General features: G+C 37.3%; 1 protein-coding gene across 1 annotated transcript; it reads right to left on the bottom strand.

The window, feature by feature from the left end:
* Window positions 1–17456: 17456 nt before the first annotated feature.
* LOC125842962 (uncharacterized) lies at window positions 17457–21974 on the bottom strand. Its single transcript, XM_049522231.1, has 5 exons — window positions 21815–21974; window positions 21367–21650; window positions 20981–21270; window positions 20705–20892; window positions 17457–17626 (listed from the first exon to the last, which is right to left on the bottom strand). Exons 1-5 carry the CDS (start codon window positions 21972–21974, stop codon window positions 17457–17459), a joined length of 1092 nt encoding a protein of 363 aa, XP_049378188.1.
* Between the last annotated feature and the right edge of the window lie 788 nt (window positions 21975–22762).

Here is a 22762-nt window from a genome sequence, read left to right as displayed (position 1 = left end):
AACATAGTTTGTCGATTCGGAATTCCAGTTTATAACAGATAATGCAGCCAACCTCAACATCGATCTTATGGGGGAAACTTGTGAAAGGTTCAAGATTGCTCATCGAAATTCCATGGTTTACCAGCCACAGATGAATGGAGCAGTTGATGCTGCAAATAAGAATATCAAGAAGATTTTAAAGAAGATAGTAGACAGTCACAGACAATGGCATGATAAGCTACCATATGCTTTGCTCGGTTATTGCACCACAATCAGAACATCAACTGGAGCAACTCCTTATATGTTGGTTTATGGTTCAGAGGCAGTAATACCTGCCGAGGTAGAAATACCATCTTTAAGGATTATCCAAGAGGTTGGTCTGGACGATGCAGAATGGATACGTAGCAGGCATGAACAATTGATGCTCATCGATGAAAAAAGAATGGACGTGGTTTGTCATGGACAACTCTATCATAATAGAATGACCAAAGCATTCAACAAGAAAGTCAAACCTCGGCAGTTCACACCGGGGTAATTAGTATTGAAGAAAATCTTTCCTCACCAAGGAGAAGCCAAAGGGAAATTTGCACCAAATTGGCAAGGACCCTACATGGTTCATAGAATACTCTCTACAGGAGCAGTAATCTTTAGCAGAAATGGACGGCAGAGTGATCACAAAGCCAATCAATTCAGATGTCATCAAGAAATACTACATCTAAAGACCTCAAGATTAGTGTTTATTTCTTGTACTTTTGCATTTTTGATGTAACAGAACTACGTTTAGACCTGACTTCCCACGGCGGGGTACGTAGGCAACCCACATCGGATTCGGTCTCCCTTAAAAAACCCAAAATCATTATTTCCATGTATTTAGAGCTACGCTCGACTTGAATTCCCTCGGTGGGATACGTAGGCACTCCTTGTCGGATTCGGTCTCTTGCATTTCATATTTTTCACTTTTCTTTTGTATTTGAACTACGTCCTGACCTGATTCCGCTTGGATACGTAGGCAGCCTGAGTCAGGCCCGGTCATTACATTTCATATTTTTCACTTTCCTTTTGTATTTGAACAATGTCCTGACCTGATTCCATTTGGATACGTAGGCAGCTTGAGTCAAGCTCGGTTATGGCATTACATACTTCTATTTCTCTCACTTGTATTCGAACTACGTTACGATATGATTCCTACTTTAGGGATACGTAGGCAGCCTGAGTCAGGCTCGATCAATGCATTGCATAATTTCCATCTTTGTTTTTCACCCCTAGGAAACACTTCTTCATAGTTAGCGTAACCTCAGAATATGAAGAATAGCAATCGTCATAAGGTCTGCAAAAGAGCTAGGGAAGTTTCATCAGGAGGGTAAAGGCTACAAGAAGACTATGTTGGATATAGTCAACAAAATGAAAATCTCAATGGACTTCGAAACATGTCATGATCTAAAAACGTTGGAGGATTATAATATATACATAGTATACTTATTTTCTAGAAAAACAAACTTATTATTTTTCAAAAGGGTTTTTCTACTCTTCCACCTACCAAGTCTCTAGGTTGAGAAACTATGTGCAGGCTAAAAAGACGCCGAAAGATTCCAGTGAAGAGGCTTCAGTCCGCGAGTCGATACAAATCAACACCCCCTCCCAAACTAAAATTTTCTTCGAGTGCAGGAATACAGGAATCGAGGAAAATAACATCAAGTCTTGGGGCATGACCTGAAGCGCCACTCGACTTCTCACAATCATGGGCCAAACTATTCTTTCCTTACTTCGTTTTCTTTAGAAGAACTTCAACCTACATATTATGTCTAAGAATATTTTATTTAAATCTTTGCAGGTACGCTCGAGATCCATATCAAATAATGAAGAAAAAAGGATCCTTCTAGGAATATAGGATAGTTAGCTTCCTGTCAAGATTACTTCACCAATTGGAGCTTGTAATGTAACCTCATCAATAACTCCACCGATCAGAGGTTGTTCATAGCAAAAATCGTCAAACGCCACCAATCGGAGGCTGTACATAGCAAACATCGTCAAGTTCCGCCAATCGGAGGCCGTACATAGCAAACATCGTCAAAATCCTCCAACCGAAGGCTATACATAGCAAACATCGATCAAATTCCGCCAATCGGAGCCTGTATATAAGCAAAAGAAGCAACACTTCACCAATCAAAGACCACATCATAGTGACATCACCGAAGCTCCATCGACCGCGGGCATGCAATCACAACGACACTTTCATACACTAACAATAACATGTTACATTACAAACTTTACAAAGCCGGATACAGGGTTTTACTTTACAACAGCCCCGCCAAGCGGATGTCTATATTACAAGCTTTACATAGCCGGATACAAGCTTTTACATTACAACAGCCCCTCCAGTCGAGGGCATTTACATTACAAGTTACTTTACCTACATTACATTCACAACACAAAAAAACGGGGACATAAACAATCATTTGGACATCTACACTCTACTCTTTACATTCCAATTTCAATTTATAATTTTTGAACCACAACATGTACTCTTTACAATGCATTACAACTAGGAACTCCCTCTAAGCAGCAAACTAGGGCAAGTTAGTGCAATGTCAAGCATCACTAACTACGTCAAGGATTCACTATCAAAACTCAACTCGACTCGATTTTCAAAAGGTCAGATAACTCTCTCAGATCTCACTTCATTATAACCCGACACTGTGGTATTCTTTTAAAAAAAAATCATCGCTCTACCATAAGTTTCCAGTAGAAATTGCTACAGAGCATTTTCTCCTTCATGTTCTTTAGAACTATATCTCGTCCCTCTATTCGTGCTAATCTCTTCAAACCTCACCACCAAAACATTTCAGTATTACCATCATTCGATAGCGGGGAAAATTTTTTAACAAAAATTTGCTATGTTCCTACACTCTCGAACTACATATGGCTTGATTTCTCATTAAACCTGAGATATGTAGGCAACTCAGAAGCCAGAGTTCGGCCATAATTCCATAAACATTTCTTGTCAAGTTTTGCTCAAGGTGTATTTTAGTGGGTCGCCTAAAATTGGATAGTGTCAATGTTTCTTTGTCCACGTCTTCTCTACTCTCTTCCACGGACAAAGAAAGGGGCAAGTTGTTGACACCCAATTTTGGCTCTCCACATTTGTTTAACTTACGTTTTAATAATAATAATAAAAATAATAAAATATATATATGTTACGAAATTGTAGGAATACAAAGAGATTTTTTTTTATTATTATTTACTTTATTTGATAAATTTATTTCATAAATACTATTTTTTATAAAAATTAAATATATGATATAAATATTACTACTTTCTCATTTTTTTAGATTTCACGTCAAATTAATATTTTTCTTAAGGGTTAGCCCGATTTTTCCAATTAAATATAATTTCTATTATTGTGATGAATATTTTTTTTGACATTTTTCGATTTAGGAAGGCTTAATTAATTATTGAGTTACTAGTTTATATTAATTTTATTTTTTTCAAATGACTAATTTTATCAAATAAGCTAGTTTTTGTAAAATAATTATTTTAATTTAATAAATCATGGTCATTTAATAAACAAAGGGTTATAGTTTAAATGGACTTAATTTGAGCAATTTTGGCAATCCAAGTCCCCTTCAACCAGCCAATCCGTGTGTGCCATGTAGGCGAGCACATGGATTGTGCTTCTTAACTTTTAATCTCAACCCTCTATTTTAATCCATCGGCTTTAATTAATTCATCTTTTTAATATATAATTAAAAAAAATATATATATATACATATTATTAATCCTTTTCTTTAACCTTTGATTTTTATTAACCGTCCGATCAAACGATCGGACGGTCAAGATCAAACCAAAGACTAAAAGACCCCTACTCTACCACCACCGCCAAATACTCTATTTTTTCACGTTCTTCTTCCCAGACAGAACGTCTTCAACATCTTCTTTTTTCCAGAAAATCGGACGCTCCAGGCTCCTCTCCATCACCTCCCCCACGTGATCCCTCCATCCCCCTGTCAAAAGAACGGGTCTAGGCCGTCGAAAAATGGCACATCAGTCGCTCAAGCCTCTCAAATCGATCTGAAAAGGTCAATTTTTGAGAGATTTTCTTCTCCGTCATGATTACTTTGTTGTTTCCTCTGAGATTGGTGTTTCAAAAAATTCAAATTTGAATTCTTGGAGCCCAAATTGGCTATAAAAGGGAACCATTTGGTTCTCATAAAAAGGATCCATGAACATCCAAAATAAAATCCAGAAATAAGGAGAAAACAAATTTGAGTTCGGGAAAGGAGTTCGAAGTCGAAATCTCTTGACGTCAAAACTTTAGTTTGCTGCTCAACACAAGTTCATGTAGAACCGGAGGGCTGGAGTTACTACTTTGAACTAGTTATTGGCCTAAAATATTAGGCCAACAGTAATTAGGATCATTGCAATGCTTGGAATCTCATAAATAGGAGTCCAACGTTCTTTAGTCTTCCCTTGTTTTGAATCTGATTATATCGTTTTGATATGTTGACTAACCTTTATTTATGCCTACATAACTCTTAAGTTTTCGATATATTGCTTGTCTTCTTATTTTGAAGATTATTTATGTGAGCCAATATTATTTGTTTGTGAATTTTGTTGAAACACTTTTAGAACAAAATATGATAAAAAAATATTTCTTCTTGAAAAATGGGTCACCATTTTTTACTTATAACATCTTTTTTAGGTCTTTTAAGTTGAAGAGAAGGGAGCTTATAGTTTGAGAGTTTCCAAATAAAGTTTTCAAAAGGGATAAAATAACATTCATTTAGGCCTAACCTATCGCTTAGAACTCCCAAATAAATTTGAAACTAATTTAAAAGCTAAAATAATTGCCTTTAGTATATGAGGCTAAAATAATTAACTTGTGGAAGTATATATATATTTTTAAAGAAAACAAGCCGGGAAGTAGGCTTATATGTTTAACAAAATAAATGTAATTGTAGAATAAATCCCAATAGTTAGGCCTATTTTATATTCTTTACATCACCCCTTTACAAAATATATTGGGTATTCTACTTTTTTTTAAAAAAAAAACAAATATTTCTAAAACATTTAAATTTCCTAACATGTTATTTCAAGATTTTAGATATGCCAACATGTTCAAAAATATAAGGTATATATATATATATGTTTTATGCAGAAAGGTACAAATTCTATATTTCTTAGTTTTTCTCTATACGTAACTTATTATTTTGTTACACTTTCATATTATTTTTCTCATATCTACCATCACTTTTACAAATGTTACTTATTTTTTTTTATAATTTATAAATCCTTATGCTTAAATATACACATTACTTTACTACATATTTGCGCTCGACTACTCTCTCATTTTTATTTTATTTTTTCTTTCACGTCTTAATTCTATAAAACAACAAGTTTTCATATCCTTTAAACTCAACATTTACTTTTGGATACATTTATATAAGACACATCTATATATTTTTTTTTAACACAAATTTTTCATACACTTTTAGCACATTTAGTTATTTATTTATTTTTTCTTACCGTATAATAAACATACTACTACCACTTTATCTAATAGACATATATATGTCGTACCTTGTATTTTACTTTTTTTTAAAAAAAACTAATAAAACTTACTTACCATTGATTTTAAAGCAAATAAATAAACAAGTTTTCCTAATTATATTTTCCTAAATTGAGTTTAAGGACTATCTTTGGATAGACTCTGATGGATGCTTAACACCTTCCCCTCGAGTAACCAAAACCCTTACTCAGAATCTCACTGGTTTCGTAAATTAAAACAGAGTTTACATTCACATATTTAAAAAATGGTTTTCCTAATATTTTCCTTAAAATTTAGGTGGCGACTTTATAATAAAAACAAGACAATTTTTTTCAAAAATTAGAGTGTCAGCCATCTTATGTTGTGAACTATTTCGGTCGGTTCGAAATTGGGGTGTGACAGTCACTATGATTTTCTGGTCATGTCGTTGGTTTAACCAATGCACCTGCAACGTTCATGGACCTTATGAATAGAGTAGTCAAACCCTATTTAGATATGTTTGTCATCGTCTTCATTAATGACATACTAATCTATTCAAGGAATGAAAAAGATCATGCTAGCCATCTCAGAATAGTTCTTCAAACTTTCAAAGATAGAGAGTTGGATTAAAATCTCTAAGTGTAAGTTTTGTCTTGAGTCTGTGGTATTCTTAGGCCACATTGTGTCTGGAGAGAGAATTAAAGTTGATACTCAGAAAATAGAGGCAGTGTAGAATTGGCCTAGACGCACATCTCCAACTGATATTAGGAGTTTCTTGGGTTTGGATGGATATTATAGAAAGTTCATAGAGGGGTTCTCGTATATTTCATCCCCTTTGACCAAGTTGACTCAGAAAACAGTGAAGTTTCAATGGTCTGAAGCTTGTGAGACAAGCTTTTAGGAATTGAAAAAAAAGGTTGACTACTGCCTTAGTGTTGACCTTACCAGAAGGTACGCAAGGTTTTGTTGTGTATTAGGGTGCGTCTAGAGTTGGTTTGGGTTGTGTACTAATGCAGAATGGTAAAGTTATAACTTATGCCTCCAGACAGTTGAAGGTTCATGAGAAGAATTACCCAATCCATGACTTAGAGTTGGCTTCTACAGTTTTTGCTTTAAAAATATGGCGCCATTATCTTTATGGTGTTCATGTGGATATGTTCACTAATCACAAAAGTCTACAATATGTGTTCACACAGAAAGAGATTAATCTCAGACCGAGGAGGGTTTAGAATTACTCAAAGATTATGACATGAGTATTCTTTATCACCCAGGTAAGGCTAATGTTGTTGTTGATGCCTTGACCAGGTTGTCTATGGGTAGTAGTACCGCCCATTTTGAAGAAGGTAAGAAAGATTTAACAAAAGAGGTGCATAGACTTGCAAGGCTAAGAGTTCGACTAATGGATTCCATAGAAGGAGGAGTAGTGGTGATGAATGGGTCTGAATCATTATTAGTGTTAGAAGTAAAAGAGAAGCAAGACCAAGATCCTTTATTGCTTGAATTAAAGGCAAGTGTTCATAAGCAAAAAGTGATGGATTTTGAATAAGGGGGAGATGGTGTTTTGATGTATCAAGGTGGATTGTGTGATTGATGTCAAGGGTAATTGGGATGATCACCTACCTCTCATTGAGTTGCTTACAACAATAATTACCATTCTAGCACCGAGATGGCTCCTTACAAAGCTCTTTATGGGAGAAGATGCAGATCTTCTATTGGATGGTTTGAAGTTGGTGAAGCTGGGTTAATAGGACCAGACTTAGTTCATTAAGCTATGGAGAAGGTGAAAGTGATTCAAGAGATGTTGAAAACGGCGCAGAGTCGTGAGAAATCCTACATTAATATTAGGAGAAGGGAGTTAGAGTTTGAAGTAGATGATTGGGTGTATTCGAAAGTTTCACCCATGAAGGGCGTTATGAGATTTAGTAAGAAGGGGAAACTTAGTCCCCGGTATATTGGACCTTACAGAATATCCAAGAGGATTGGCAAAGTAGCTTATGAGTTAGAGCTACCACAAGGGTTAGCAGCGGTCCATCCGGTATTTCATGTTTCCATGTTAAAGAAGTGCATGGGAGATCCTTCACTTATCATACCAACTGAAGATATTTGGATCAAGGATAGCCTATCCTATGAAGAGATTTCGGTTTAGATTTTGGATCGGCAAGTTCGCAAAATGAGGTCTAAGGAAGTAGCATCAGTCAAAGTCCTTTGGATGAATCAATTTTTTGAGGAAGCTACTTGGGAAGATGAGGAATATATGAAGAAGAGATATCCACATCTCTTTGAAATTGGAGAAGTTCCAGACCAAGGTACTAATTCTATTCTTAGTACTCTTTCATTTATTAGTTAGCATGCTGATATTTCTTTGCTTGTTGGGTGGTTGAGCTGAATGTTAGATGTTACACCTTTAGTCTAGTAAGAGTAATCTCATTCGAGGACGACTGTTCCCAAGGGGGAGATATTGTAACATCTCGCAAATTGAAAGAACTAGAAAGAGTTAGAATTAAAAGAGTGATTTTTGGAAATAATAAAAATCTGGAAAATTGGTTAAGTTGAGTTTGAGTTTTTGGTCAACTTCAAACGAACATAACTCCTAGCTCAAGATGAGTTACGTATTTTTCCAGATATCGTAGGAAATATCTTGGTTTTTTCAATCCGGATTTTAGAAGGGAATTATGGTCTTTTCATCACCCAATTAAGTTAATTCATTTTTAGCAATTAAATTGGGGTCTAAACTGAATTGGTTCAGTTTAGACAATTGGAAATTTACGCTAGGATTTTTGGAGAAAGAACTCAAGAAAAGAAAAGAGGAGAAAGAGCAAAGTTTATCGTTCTTGAAGGTTTAGCTTGTGGATTTCGACAAGGGTTGATCCCTAAAGAGGTATGTGAGTCTTTCATAGCGTTGGGTTTGTTCACCCACGCGCCAATTATGTTTATTTCAGCGAAGTTTGTTCTAGAAAGTTGAAAGTTGATGAATCTTGAATGGTGTCTTGAAATTGGCCTTTGTTCTTGAGTTAGGTAGAGATTGAGGAGTTCCTTGAGGTTAAAATGTTGTTTCCTTGAGTTGTTTGAGTTAGATTCTTGTGTATACATATTGGGTATCTGAATCTAAAGGGAATTTGAGAAAAAGAACCGAGTTTAGGCGAATTGGGGTTAGAAAACGAAAAAGGAACAAGTCGAGAAATACCAAGACGCGGACTTGTTCCTCAGAAGTATAATTTTTCCCTTCGCATCTGGAGAGGTCACGAACCTCTCTTCCTCAAAAGTTATTTTCGCGACCAAAATTTAAATACACCTCCGCGTCACGGACCCATCCTCAGATAGTGATTTTTTTCATCTTTTCTCATGATTAGCTATCTAAAATCACTCCTAAACATTGTGAGATCTTTCCTATCACAAATCATGATCCTTGAATCAATAATTCAATTCAAGTAAAGTTAAGAGTCAAGTAAAGAAAAGTTAAGAATCAAGTCAAAAGAAGTTAAGAGTCAAGTCAAGAGAAGTTTATAAAGTTTTCCAAAAGTCTTTTACAAATGTTTTAACTTTGTTTTAAGAATTAAGTTTTGAGTTGTGTAAAGAGTAAAGTTTGAAATGCATTTCTTCAAAAGAGTATATCGGGACTATGTATTCCCAAAGAGTAAATGTTTTCACATTTAAACAAGAAAGGAAACTGAAATTTCCAAAAGAGCTTTTGAGCTAATTTTCAGTAAAGAGTAAGAGTAAAGTTCATTCATCAAAGATTATTCGGGAACTAAGCATTCCCAAGAGTTAAAATGTTTTCACATTTGAGCAAGAAAGGAAACTGAGATTTCCAAGAGAGCTTTTAAGCTATGTTTTTGAGTAATTATCTCAAACCAAAGAAAGAGTTTTGTTTTTACAAACATATGAGCTAAAGTATATTTTGGGAGTAGTATTGAGCACCGATATGGGGACGAGCTTGAGTTCAGAGAACTCACGTCTCCATAAACCATGCAGGAATCATGGGTAGTAAAGGATCATACTTTTAGATGACTCTTTAAGATGTTTTTAACATAGATTAGTGGATCCACTTGGTTAAACATTCTATATGACTAAAAAGTATAAGACAGTTCTGGCAGCGTGGGCAAGACATTGTATTACCACTTAGGCTAATAGTGGTGGTTGTCGGTTAGAGAAACTCCCACAGAAACTATATTACTTTATTATAAGAGTAAAGTTGAGTTTGATATTGCATTTTCTTTAATGAACTAAGTTGTTTTCTACTTTTTTAAAGTCTTTTTATATATTGCATGTGTTTTGTTGCTTTATATTGAGTTCTGTTATTCAGGAGTTGAGTAAAGTCAAGGTAAGTGTTTCTTTCAAATTCTTTTCAAGCTTAAGTTATGTTTAGCATTCCAGCTCGTATACTCGTACATTCAATGTACTAATGCCAGTTGGCCTGCATCTTATTATGATGCAGACGAAGTTAACCAGGATCAACATCCAGCACCTCGTTGATCCAGTTGAGCACTCAGAGTCAGTTGGTGAGCCTCTTAGCTTTCCGAAGGATCTTTTTAATTTCTTTCAGTATTTTAGTTCATTAGGATGTCGTGGTTCTTATCCCGACGCCCATCTCAGTTGTTTAGAGGCTTTATAGACAAAGTTAGTGATGTTAGTTCATGAGTCTTTACTTTTCCTTTTTAGTTAAGTTGAGACTTGAGTTGCCACTTTGGCAGTGAATGTTATTATAATACATTCTAAGTTATAGTTTGAGTAGTTCAGTTTACTTGTTTTAAAAGTATTTATCTTGAGTAAATTCTTTCGCTGAGTAAGCAAGCCAGGCCAAAGGTTATCTTGGGGTCATCAATGGTTCTCAGGTACCGGCCACGTCCAGGGTGTAGGCTCAGGGAGTGATAAAATAAAGCCCTTCTCTAGGAGGTCTTTTAACTCCTTTTTAAGCTCTTTCAACTCTGTTGGTGCCATTTTATATGGTAGAATAGATATAGGACGAGTATTTGGCTGAACATCTATACCGAAGTCAATCTCTCTCTCAGGAGGGACTCCGGGTAGATCATTTGGAAAAACTTCTAGAAACTCTTTTACTATGGGAACTGACTGAATAGGAGGTATCTCAACACTAGAGTCATTAACTCGGACTAAGTGAAAGAAACACCCCTTGGAAACAAACTTTCTTGCCTTAAGGTACGAAATAAAACGACCCTTAGGCACTGTTGAACTACTTTTCCACTCTAAGACTGGCTCATTAGGACTTTGGAACTTGACAACTCGAGTTCTACAATCAATGGAGGCATAACAGGCATGAAGTCAGTCCATACCTAGAATCACATCAAAATCTACTATGTCTAACTCAATTAAATCAGCCCATGGTGTCTTTGTGATTTATGGAAACGATACAATCACGATATACTTGCTCAGCTAGAATAGACTCCCCAACAGGTGTAGAAACACAAAAAAGGGTTCACAGAGTTTCTCAGGAATAAAATCAAACTTATTTGCAACATAAGGGGTTACAAAAGATAAACTTGCTCCTGGGTCTAGCAAAGCATAAACATCAACAGCAAAGACTTTGATCATACTAGTGACAACATCTGGAGAGTTCTCTTGCTCTTGGTGACTAGTGATCGCATAAAGGCGGTTTGCTCCTCTTCCAATACTGGAAGTAGCTCCTCTAGGTGCAGCCCTGTCTGGTGGAGCAACTGATAACGATTGGGCCCTATTCCCCTTATTTCCACTACCTTGTCAGTTCTTAGGACACAATTTCATGAAGTGACCCTCTTGTCCACACTTGAAACACCTGACTGGCCATCACGACACTTACTTGGTGGGTTCTACCACACCTAGCACATGCAAGATCCCAGTTACCTCCTTGTGCCACACTACCCTGAGACTGTGCAGGTCTAGCTTTGTAGTTCTGATAATTCTGACCATTATACTCACATTTGTTTATAGGTATAGGTGCACTAGCAAATAATGGATCGGGTTCCTTTTGCTTTTGCTGAAAGGACGAACGGTTCACGTTACTTTTCTGTTGCCCGGTTTCATTCCCTGTTTTAGCTTTCTTATTTCTGAATTCCTCCCTATCCCTCAGCTTCTCTTCCTCAACCTGCTTCTCGGAGCTCATTAACAAGGTTGTTAACAGAATCACAGGATGGCAATCAAAAATTTTGAGTTATGGGGGTAAAGTAACTTTGATTAAGCATGTACTACAATCACTCCCTATCCACATTCTCGCAGCTACTGCCACACCTTCAACAGTTATGAAGCAAATCCAAGGCATTATGGCAGATTTCTTCTGGGGGTGGAGGAATGACAAGAAAAAATACCATTGGTCCTCTTGGAAGAACCTAAGTTTTCCCTATGATGAAGGAGGAATTGGAGTTCGACTTATGAACGATGTATGTCGAGCATTCCAATTCAAGCAATGGTGGACATTTAGATCCAAGCAAACACTGTGGGGGGATTTTCTAAGGGCAAAATATTGCCAAAGATCCAATCCCATAAGTAAAAAATGGGACACTGGGGAATCACAAGCTTGGAAATTGATGATGAAGAACAAACACACGGTGGAGAGCCACATTCAATGGAAAATCAGAAATGGGTCTTGTTCCTTTTGGTGGGATAACTGGTTAGGTGTAGGCCCCTTAGCTCACTACACCTCTGCTAGCAACAGGTTCAACAACGAATCAGTCTCTGAATTTATCGAGGAAGGTCAGTGGAACATGAATAAGGTGCTCCAGGCTGCCCCTCCTTGCCAGGTTCATAGTATCCTCTCTACTCAGCTACACCTTCAAAATGGACAGCCTGATCTGGCAGTTTGGACTCCTAACACCAGTGGCCAGTTCTCTGTGTCTTCTGCGTGGAACTGCATTAGAGAAAAAAGGGAAAAAACCAAGATCAACACCTATAGTTGGCATAAAAATATCCCCTTCAAATGTTCCTTTTTGCTTTGGAGAGCAGTCAGGGGAAAACTCCCTACTAATGAGAAGCTTGCAAGTTTTGGAATCGAGCCTAGTGAATGCCACTGCTGTCACTCTCCAGGTACAGATACCATTGAGCATATCTTTAATTCAGGAAACTTTGCCAAGAATGTATGGAAGTTTTTTGCAATTGCGTTGGGTATTCAAACTGATCCCCTACCACTAAGAAACATGATTATGAGGTGGTGGAGTTCGAATCATAACAATGAAGCACACAAACTCATCCTACAATCTACTCCAATCTTTATTTGTTGGAATTTATGGAAAAATAGGTGTGCTAAAAAGTATGGGGGAAAACAGTCCAACATGGCAAGGGTCAAACATCTTGTGATTTTAGACACCATCAAACTGCTACATACAGTCTTCCCCTATATATCCTGGCCATGGGAATGGAGCAAGCTATGCACACTCATTGAGAAGTGTACCCACGACATCAAGGTGACGCTGTCCGGTGGATCAAACCCCCGGACAGATGGACTAAATTAAACACTGATGGCAGTGCACTGTCCAATCCGGGAAGCACAGGTGCAGGCGGGATTCTTAGGAATCATTTTGGAGAGATTATTTTTGCCTTTTCAGCTCCTTTAGGTGAAGGAACGAACAACCAAGCTGATATTGAAGCGGCTATATTTGGCTTATCATGGTGTATACATTTGAATTATAAGAAGGTAATCCTCGAAGTTGACTCTCAACTTCTAATAGACTGGAACATCTCACCACTCAATTCACACACTTCAAATGCATGCATACTCTCCGAGAAGCCAATTTTGTCGCAGACTCACTCTCCAAACACAGTCACCAGCTGACCACTCCCCAGCTTTTCTTCAACATCCAGCAGCTCCCCAGATTAACATCAGCATACCTCCAGCAGGACCTGGCAGAAAGAGCCAGCTTCAGAAGACGAAAGTTGAAGCGCATTAAGGAACCTCCATGATCCATTCATAATGTATTAAGGACCTATGAAGGAGACAGAACTACTTCAGGCCTTATCTTCCTCTATTAGATGATCCATCTGTCATCCCCTTATAGACTTACCCTTGATAGATTAGCATAGTGTAGTCTCTTATGTAAAGGGAGAGTCTCCCTAATTTATGTTTTTCCTAGATTCTTTGTATCGAGAGGAGTCCTCTCACATAGGTGCATAGATGATAGGCCCTAACTAATTTGGGAAAGAATTGGAGAACCTACTAAAGGTACTTAGTAGGCTACCAACTCTTATACCACCATTAAGTGGAGGTAAGGTTTATGTCCCCCTCCTTGTATATTTTTGTTTTTATATATGCTAAGGCCTGGGGGTGTTGCTAAGCCCCTGACCCCCCCAAGGGTCGTTAAAATAAAAAAAAATAAAAAAAACCTGCTGCACATAGACCATCAACCTTAATATGTCCATGTCCCCAATTAGCATCGCTGCCCTGCCCTTTTTGCTTGATAGGCGGGACAACCCAACAACAAACATACTCATTCAACTTATTATATCTGTAACCATCTCTGGAGCATAACAGGATAGTTGGGTGAACTTCAACCCATACTCACGAACACTTTGTGACTCTTGCTTAAGGGTAAGAAATTCTTGTACCTTAGGCTCTTTCAGTTCTCGGGGAAAGAAACACCCCAAGAAGGCCTCCTCAAAACAAGCCCAACTCGCAGGTGGTTCATCCTCAGCTCTACTCATTTCCACTGGTCAAACCAAGTTCTAGCAACATTCTTCAGTTGATATACAACTAGTTCAACTCGCACAGTATCGACAACATGCATAACATCAAATACCTTCTTCAGTTCCTCAGTAAAGTTCTCTGAATCCTCAATAGTGCTTGAACCAGTGAAGCTTGGAGGATTCATTCTCAAGAACTCTTGGATCCTCAAAGTATCAGTCACTTCCTGTTTAGCTCCTCTTTGTTGCCTAACCTGGTTAGTCACAGCTTGGCTCAAAATTCGGATAGCCTCACGAAACTCAGCATTGATAACCTCTCCTTGGGGTTGCACTTCAGGTGCATTGAGTACCCCTTGCTCCTCAATATTACGTCTAGCAGGACGACCTCTGACAGCTCTTAGTGGAGGCATGGTTATCTCAAAACACGCACAAACACGAATTAGAAGGAAACTTTTTAGAGATCAAACTTTAACGCACGAAATGAGTGTGAAAGAAGTGAGAAATTTTCGTAAGTGTTGCAGCCTCCTAATTATAGATATGACGCGCTTCACACCAATAACGAAGACTCTAAAGATACGGCTTCATAGACTTCCCAGGACTCTTGAACTCTGTGCTCTAATACCAAGTTTGTCACGCCCCAAGCCTATATCTCAGACATGGCCGGCACTTGAGAACATTGTTGGCTCCAAGCGAACCCTTGGACTGGCTTACTTACTCAGCGGAAGATTCTAAGCATTATTACAATGATCAAATGCACTTAATCAACTGTTAAATAAAATAACTTCGAATGTTTAAAAGTCCACATTCAACTTGGGCAAAATAGCAACTCAAATCTTAACATATGAAATGATAATGTAAAGACATTTGAACTACTAAATTTCTGTGAAGCCTCTAAAACGAAGAGAGATGTCGGGACAGGACCCCCGATCATCCTAACAACTAAAAACTAGAAAGCAAATGATAAAAGAGTCCTCTGGAATGCAAAGAGGCTCACCAACTGACTCTGAGTACTCAACCTGATCAACGAGGCGCTGGATGCTGATCTTGGCTACCTGCGTCTGCATCATAAGACGATGCAGGCCAACTGGCATCAGTGCATTGAATGTACGAGTATGCGAGTTGGAATGCTAAACACAACTTAAGCTTGAAAAGGATCTGAAAGGATCACTTACCTTGGCTTTACTCAACTCATGAATAACTCAACTCAAAATGCAGTGTAAAACAACAATAATAGTGCAATTTAAACAAATCATTTAGAACAGTAAATAACAACTCAATTTGTTAAAGATATGCAATAACAAACTCAAATTTACTTATATATCAAAGTAATATAGTTTCTGTGGGAGATTCTCTAACCGACAACCACCACTATGAGCCTAAGTGGTGATACAACGTCTTGCCCACGCTGCCAGAACTGTCTTATACTTTGTCGTCATATATGACGCCTTAACTAAGTAGATCCACTAGTCAATGCTAAAAGCATCTTAAGGAGTCATCTAAAATGTATGATCCTTTACTACCTATGATGGCTACATGGTTTATGAAGACTTGAGTTAATATGAACTCGCATCCCCATATCGGTGCTCAATACTACTCCCAGAATATACTTAGCTCATATGTTTTTAAAACAAACTTCTTTCTTTGGTTTGAGATAATTACTCAAAACTTAGCTTAAAAGCTCTCTTGGAATCGATGTTCCCTTTCTTGTTCAAATGTGAAAACATTTTAAACTTTTGGGAATACTTAGTTCCCTTATAACTTTTGGAGAAATGAACTCAACTCTTTTCTCCTTGCTTAACTTAAAACTTAAGTCTTAGAACAAAGTTAAAACGTTTGTCGAAGACTTTTGAAAAACTTTAATGAACTTCTCTTGACTTGCTTCTTGACTATTAACTTTCCTTGAATTGAATTATGGATTCAAGGATCTTGATTTGTGATAGGAAAGATCTCATGATGTTTAGGAGTGCTTTTAGATAGCTAAACATGAGAAAAGATAAAAAAAAAATTCTCTGTCTGAGGGTAGGTCCGCGACACGAAGATGTATTTAAATTTTGGTCGTGAGAATAACTTTTGAGGCAGAACAGTCCCTGAATGCTCTGCTCTGCGAAGAGATTTTTCTCAAATCTGAGGAGCAGGTCCGCGACGCGGAGCTAGTGCCCAGATTTGCTCGACTAAATTTCTTCTTCATTTTCCAACCCCAATTCGCCCAAACTCGGTTCTTTTTTCCAAGTTCTTTTTAGATACAGATACCCAACAATTATACCTAAGAACCTAACTCCAGCATACTCAATAATTTGACGTAATGAGCTCAGAAACTTCTCAATTTCAGCCCAACTCAAGAACAATATCAAATTCAAGAATACATATCAAGAACATCAACTTTCAAACTCTTTTAGGACGAATTCATGCTGAAATAAACATGTTTGGCATGTGGGTGAATAAACCCAACATTATAAAAGCCTCACATACCTTGTAGGATCAAATCCTTGAAGAAATCCACAATCAATTCCTTACGAAATGAAGAATCTTGCTTTTCTCTTCTCCTTTATCTTGCGTTCTTCTCTCTTTTGACCTTTAATTAATTCACTAAAAACGAATTAAAATAATAGGGTATGGAAAAGACCAAAACACCCTTTAAAAATCCGGATTGGACTTTCCTTATTTGAACAACCCAACTTCCAATGGGCATAACTCACTAATACGAATTCAGAATCATGCAAACTCAACGGCGTTGGAAAGATTATTCCAAGAGATTTCCTACCATACCTGGAAGTACACCTAACTCATCATGAGCTAGGAGTTATGGTCATTTAAAATTGGTCAAAAACTCAACTTTTCCTAACTTAACAAAATTTTCAGATTTTCATTCTTTCCAAAAATGACTATTTCCAGTTCTTAGCTTCTTCCTAGTTATTTCAATTTGCGAGATGTTACATGTGACTACACTTGTCCTGCTTTTGGTCTCCTCTTTGATCATCTTAAGTATTGCTGTAGGTCTTGTTACTGCTTTGTTCCACAAGGCCCTATTCCGTGCCCGCCATATATGATATATTAGTGCAACCAATACTGATTTGATAAATGATCTGTGATACCTCCCTTTAGCTTTTCTTGTTACTCTCCTCCAGATCCCTTCAATGTTTGTTTTGTTGATTCTTATCTTCAACCAATCAAGTACCCCTTTTCAAGCATTCCTTTGAAAATTCACACTCAAAGAACAAATGATCAATACTTTCTGGGTTTCTTCCACACAATAAGCACTCTTTATCCTAACAAATTCCCATTTTTGTAAGTCTGATTAATAGTCTTCTATGCATGACAATCCAACATATAAAGCTATGTTTTGGGACATTCATTCTATTCCATGTCTCACTCCACCATGGCCATTGATTAACAGTTCCTCTTCTCCATTGGTATCCATTTTGGATTGTGTAACCTCCTTTGTTTGGTGCCCAGTTGTTCCCATCATATCCAGGTGCGAACTTTTCTTTGATAATGCATATTTTCCTCCGGTGCTAGCAACTATCAGCAGTTGGTCGATATTGCCACCAGTCACTTCCTTTCAAATATATATGGTTCACTCATTTTACCCCTAAGTTATCAACCTTCTTTGCTATGTTCCATACATACTTTGCTATGGCTGCTTCATTACATGTCATACACTCCATTATGCCCAATCCTCCTTCTTTTTTACTCCTGCATACTTCCTTCAAAGCTATGAGTGGTTATTTTAAGGTGTTCCCTTGCCCACTCCATAGAAAATTCCTACATACTATTGTAGTATTCTTTAACATTTTCTTAGGTAGCAGGAAAATGGACGACCAATACGTATGTATATGCAATAGTACTGAATTTAACAATTGAGTTATTCCCACATATGATAGGTTCCTAGTCCCCCATATTTGGATTTTGCTCACCAGTTTGTCCACTAACATTTCACAATCTACTGCTGTAAGCTTTTTGGATGATATGGGAACCCCAGGTATTTAAAAGGCAATGTTCTTTTTGTGCATACCCAGTTGGTTCACATGTCTTCAATTGTAACATCTCACAACTAGAAAGAACTAGAAGAAAATTTAAAATCTGGAAATTGTTATTTTTGGAAAGTATAAGGAAATCTGGAAAATTTTAAGTAAGTTAAAGTGAGTTTTTGGTCAACTTCAAACAACCATAACTCCTACCTCCGGATGAGTTAGGAGTAGTTCCAGATATGGTTGGAAAGCTCTTGGAATGATCTTCCCAAACCCTTCAAGTTTGCACGATTCTGAGTTCGTATGAGTGAGTTATGCCCTTTGGAAGTTGGGCTGTTTGAATAAGGAAATACCCAATCCGGATTTTTGAAGGATAGTTTGGTCTTTTCCTTACCCAATTAGTTAAATCCCTTTTTAATAAAATAGTTGGGGTCAAAACTGAGTTAGTTCAGTTTACACTTTTAAGAAATAGTGTTAGGGTTTTTGGAGAAAGAACGCAGGAGAAAGGAGAAGAGAAAAAGCAAGATTCGCCAAGAACGATCGATTTTGGTTGCGGATTCGCCAAGAAATTGACCCTACAAGGTAGGTGAGTCTCTCATAGCGTTGGGTTCATTCACCCACGCGCCAAACCTCTTTAGTTCAGTGAAATTCTTCGTAAAAGAGTTTGAAAGTTGGTGTTCTTGACATGAATTCTTGAATTTGAATGTTGTTCTTGAATTGGGATGAATGGAGAAGTTTTTGAGTTCGTTATGTCGCATTATAGAGTCGTTTCGAGTTAGGTTCTTAAGTACTTTTGCTAGGTATCTTTATCTAAAAGTAATTTGAGAAAAAGAACCGAGTTTGGGTGAATTGGGGCTGGATAACGAAGAAGAAATTTCGTCGGACGAAATCAGAGGGTGGCCGCATGTCGCGCGCCTAGTGCCCAGATTTAAAGTTTCAGCTTCACATCGCAGAGCTGACACGAGGTGTTCTACCTGAAAAGACATTTTCAGAACCAAAATTTAATTATGCCTCCGCGGCGCGGACCCACATTTAAATCTTGATTTTCGATTTTTTCTCATGTTTAGCTATCTAAAATCATTCCTAAACAACATGAGATCTTTCCAATCACAAATCTTAATCCTTGAATCCATAATTCAATTCAAGGATCAGTTAAGAGTCAGGTCAAGAGCAGTTAAGATCAAAGTCAAGAGAAGTCAAGAGTCAAGTAAGAGAAGTTCATTTCAAGTTTTCATAAGTCTTTTACAAAAGTTTTAACTTTGTTTTAAGACTTAAGTTTTGAGTTCAGTAAAGAGTAAAACTTGAAGTTCATTTCTTCAAAAGTATATGGGGACTATGTATTCCCAAAGAGTTTAAAATGTTTTCACATTTAAACAAGAAAGGAAACTTTGATTTCCAAAGAGCCTTCAGACTAGCTTTTAGAAAAGAGTAAATGCTTTCATAATTAAATAAGAGGGGAAACTTTGATTTCCAAGATAGCCTTTGAGATATGTTTTTGAGCACTAATCTCAAATCACAGAAGAAGTATATTTTTTTAAACATAAGAGCTAATATTATATTTTGGGAGTAGTATTGAGCACCGATATGGGGATGCGAGCTCACATTATCTCAAGTCTCCATAAACCATGTAGCCATCATGGGTAGAAAAGAGTCATACTTTTTAGATGAATCCTTTTCGCACAGAATAGTGGATCCACTTAGTAGTTCAGGTCCTATACCACAACAAGGTATAGGATGGCCCGGGCAGCGTGGGGCTAATAATGTTGTATCATCACTATAGTTCTTAAGTGTTGGTTGTCGGTTAGAGAAACTCCCACAGTAGTAATTGCATGATTCCTCAAGGGGTTCTGCTTAGTATGGATGGGGGTATGGGACTTCATTCATGCATTACACAAGTAGACTTTGATAGGGATCATGATATGTTTTTTATGATTTTATGATTATGAGTTGACAACATGTTTTAAACAGTTTTATTTTTCTTTATATTGCACTTGTTTTAAATTTCTTTATAATGAAATGAGTTCAATTAAGTATTCATGAGTTGAGAAGAGCCAAGGGAAGTGTTTCTTTCAGATTCTCTTTCTAGCCTATGTTGTTTTAGCATTCCAACTCACATACTCATACATTCAATGTACTGATGCCAGTTGGCCTGCATCGTCTTATAATGCAGACACAGGTAACTAGAAACCGCATTTCGGTGCATCGTTGATCCAGTGAACAGTTCAAAGTCTGTTGGTGAGCCTCATTGCATTCCGGAGGATCCATTTCATTGTTTTCTAGTTTAGTTCATTAGGATGTTGTGGGGTTTGTCCCAATATCCATCTCAGTTGTTATTAGAGGTTTCATAGACAGTCAGATGTTAGTTTTTTAGTCTTTTCATTATCATTATTCCATGTTGAGACTTGAGTTTGCCTTAATGGCCAGTTGAATGTTCCTTTATAACATTCCAGTTTATTATATGAACTTATCTTTATTGAGTTTAAGGCTTCCGCCGAGTTAAGTAAGCCAGGCTAAGGGTTCGCTTGGGGCCAACAATGGTCTTCGAGTGCCGGCCACTCCAAGGTGTAGGATCGGGGTGTGACATCAATGCTCCTCATTTCCATATTAGCAGTGAAGATGTTTGACTTGCCTGCATTAATAGTTAACCCCGACGCTTCTGAAAGCGTTAACAATCCTTGTAGCATCAATTTGATTGAGCCGAATTCCCCTTTACAGAACAGTAGCATATCATCAGCAAAGCATAAATGATTCAGTCCCAAGCTTCTGCATTTTGGATGGAACTGGAATCCATCCTGTGTAGCAATCCATTTCATCAGCCTAAAAGTACTCCATGCATATTACAAAGAGGTGGGGGGTTATGGGATCCCCTTGTCATAGTCCTCTTCTTCCTTTTATGTTTCCATACAGCCCTCCATTTATAGCAATCACAAACTGAGTTGTGGTTTTGCATCCCATTATCCACTTAATGAACTTGTACGGGAACTGTAATCCGTATAACATTTCTTCTACAAAATCCCATTCAACACTGTCATATGCTTTCCTTAAATCAATCTTAAGTAGGCAGCTTTTTGTGGCATTCTTCCTGTTATACAATCTCATCAAATCTTGACAAATGAGGATGTTTTGGACTATTGTTCTTCCAGTTACAAAAGCACTTTGTTGTCTGATATGATTGTCGGCAGTACATGTTTCAGTCTATTGCAAAGCATTTTCGATATCACCTTATACACAGTGTTGCAGCAAGCAAGTCACATTCTCCGTATGCACACCTTTTGGTATCAATGTGATTACTGTGTCATTCACCCATCTTAGCATTTCTCCATTTTGGAAGTATTCTAGTATCCCTTTAGTAACATCTTCTCCAACTATACCCCAGCAGTTCTTGAAAAACTTACTACCGTACCCATCAAGTCCTGGTGACTTGTTCCCATCTATGGCCCATAGTGCTTGTTTCACTTCTTCCTTCGTAAACTCTCTTGTTAGTTCATCTCTTTGTGCTTCATTCACCAATGTGCCTTGTTGAATTATATCACTACATACATGTTTTCTGCTATGATTCTTTGCCCCCAATAAGCCTGTATAATAGTCCACAAACACCTAACTTACATCGTCAATCGATGTGTGCTCCACCCCATTAGTATTTTTTATTGTGAAAATCCTATTATTGCTCCTCCTTGCTTTGAGATAGTTATGAAGAACTTCGTGTTCTGATCTCCTTCTTTAAGCCATTGCATTTTGCTCTTTTGTCTCAAGAACTGAAACTTTGCCTTTTCAAGTAGCCTTGCCTCCTGTGATAGCTTATTCTCCTCCATGTAAAGGTCCATATTCAGAGGGTTTAACTGAATTCTGTCTTGGCATTGTCTCAATTTCTCCATGGCCAAATCTGCTCTTGTTTCCATTTCACTAAACCTGTTTCTGTTCAGTGTTTTAAGCACCTTTCTCAACCTATTTAGTTTCCCTACAACCTTGAACATGTGTCTACCTTCACTTTTTTTTTCCCAATTTTCCTGCACCTTCGTTTTGAACTCTGGTGCTAGACTCCACATATTGAAATATCTGAATTGCCTTCTTCCTCCTTTGCTCCTTTGTTCCCATTTAATTATTGCTAGACAATGGTTATATAGCCCCCTCAGTCATGAAATGTACCTCTGCTGCTGGCATTTGTGTCAACCATTCAGTGTTGATCAATACTCTATCTATTTTGCTTTGTACTCTATCAGTCCCATCCGTTTTATTGTTCCATGTGAAAAACGCCTCTGATGATTTCATTGTCATGTAGATCACATTCCCTTATACAATGCCTAAAATTTAAAACTAGTAGTATTATATATTTTGGATCTATAATTTTTAAAATTTAATGATTCATATTAAGAACCTAAAAGTCAAATCGATCAAATTTATATTTAAGATACATTTTTTCGTAATTGTGCACCCATCTTGTTGAAATCCTGGATATGCCTCTACGAAGGAGATGAATTTGTTTATTTTAATGAATTTAGCCTTTATGTATAAATGATAGATAGAGAGAGGGGGATATATTTATGTTGCATTAACGTTCTCTTATTAACTAAGACGGATCTAGAATTTCAATTGGTTCAACTGACCCTATCAACTTTGAATCCACCACTTGGTCTCGAAATATAGCTAGATTGGTTATTTAGCTATATTTCACCCCAAAACGTTTCCT

This window comes from Solanum stenotomum, chromosome 10 (assembly GCF_019186545.1).
Source record: "Solanum stenotomum isolate F172 chromosome 10, ASM1918654v1, whole genome shotgun sequence".
NCBI classification, from domain to species: Eukaryota; Viridiplantae; Streptophyta; class Magnoliopsida; order Solanales; family Solanaceae; genus Solanum; species Solanum stenotomum.
Note: the sequence above shows the minus strand (reverse complement) of the source record. Positions and strands in the feature narration are given on the sequence as shown.

Coding starts and splice junctions, on each gene's coding strand:
- LOC125842962 (XM_049522231.1), bottom strand. CDS start 21,974: ATGGAAACAAGAGCAGATTTGGCCATGGAGAAATTGAGACAATGCCAA. Junction 21,271..21,366: donor TAAGATGGGTGAATGACACA/GTAATCACATTG, acceptor GCTTTGCAATAG/ACTGAAACATGTACTGCCGA. Junction 20,893..20,980: donor ATTGCTATAAATGGAGGGCT/GTATGGAAACAT, acceptor GAGTACTTTTAG/GCTGATGAAATGGATTGCTA.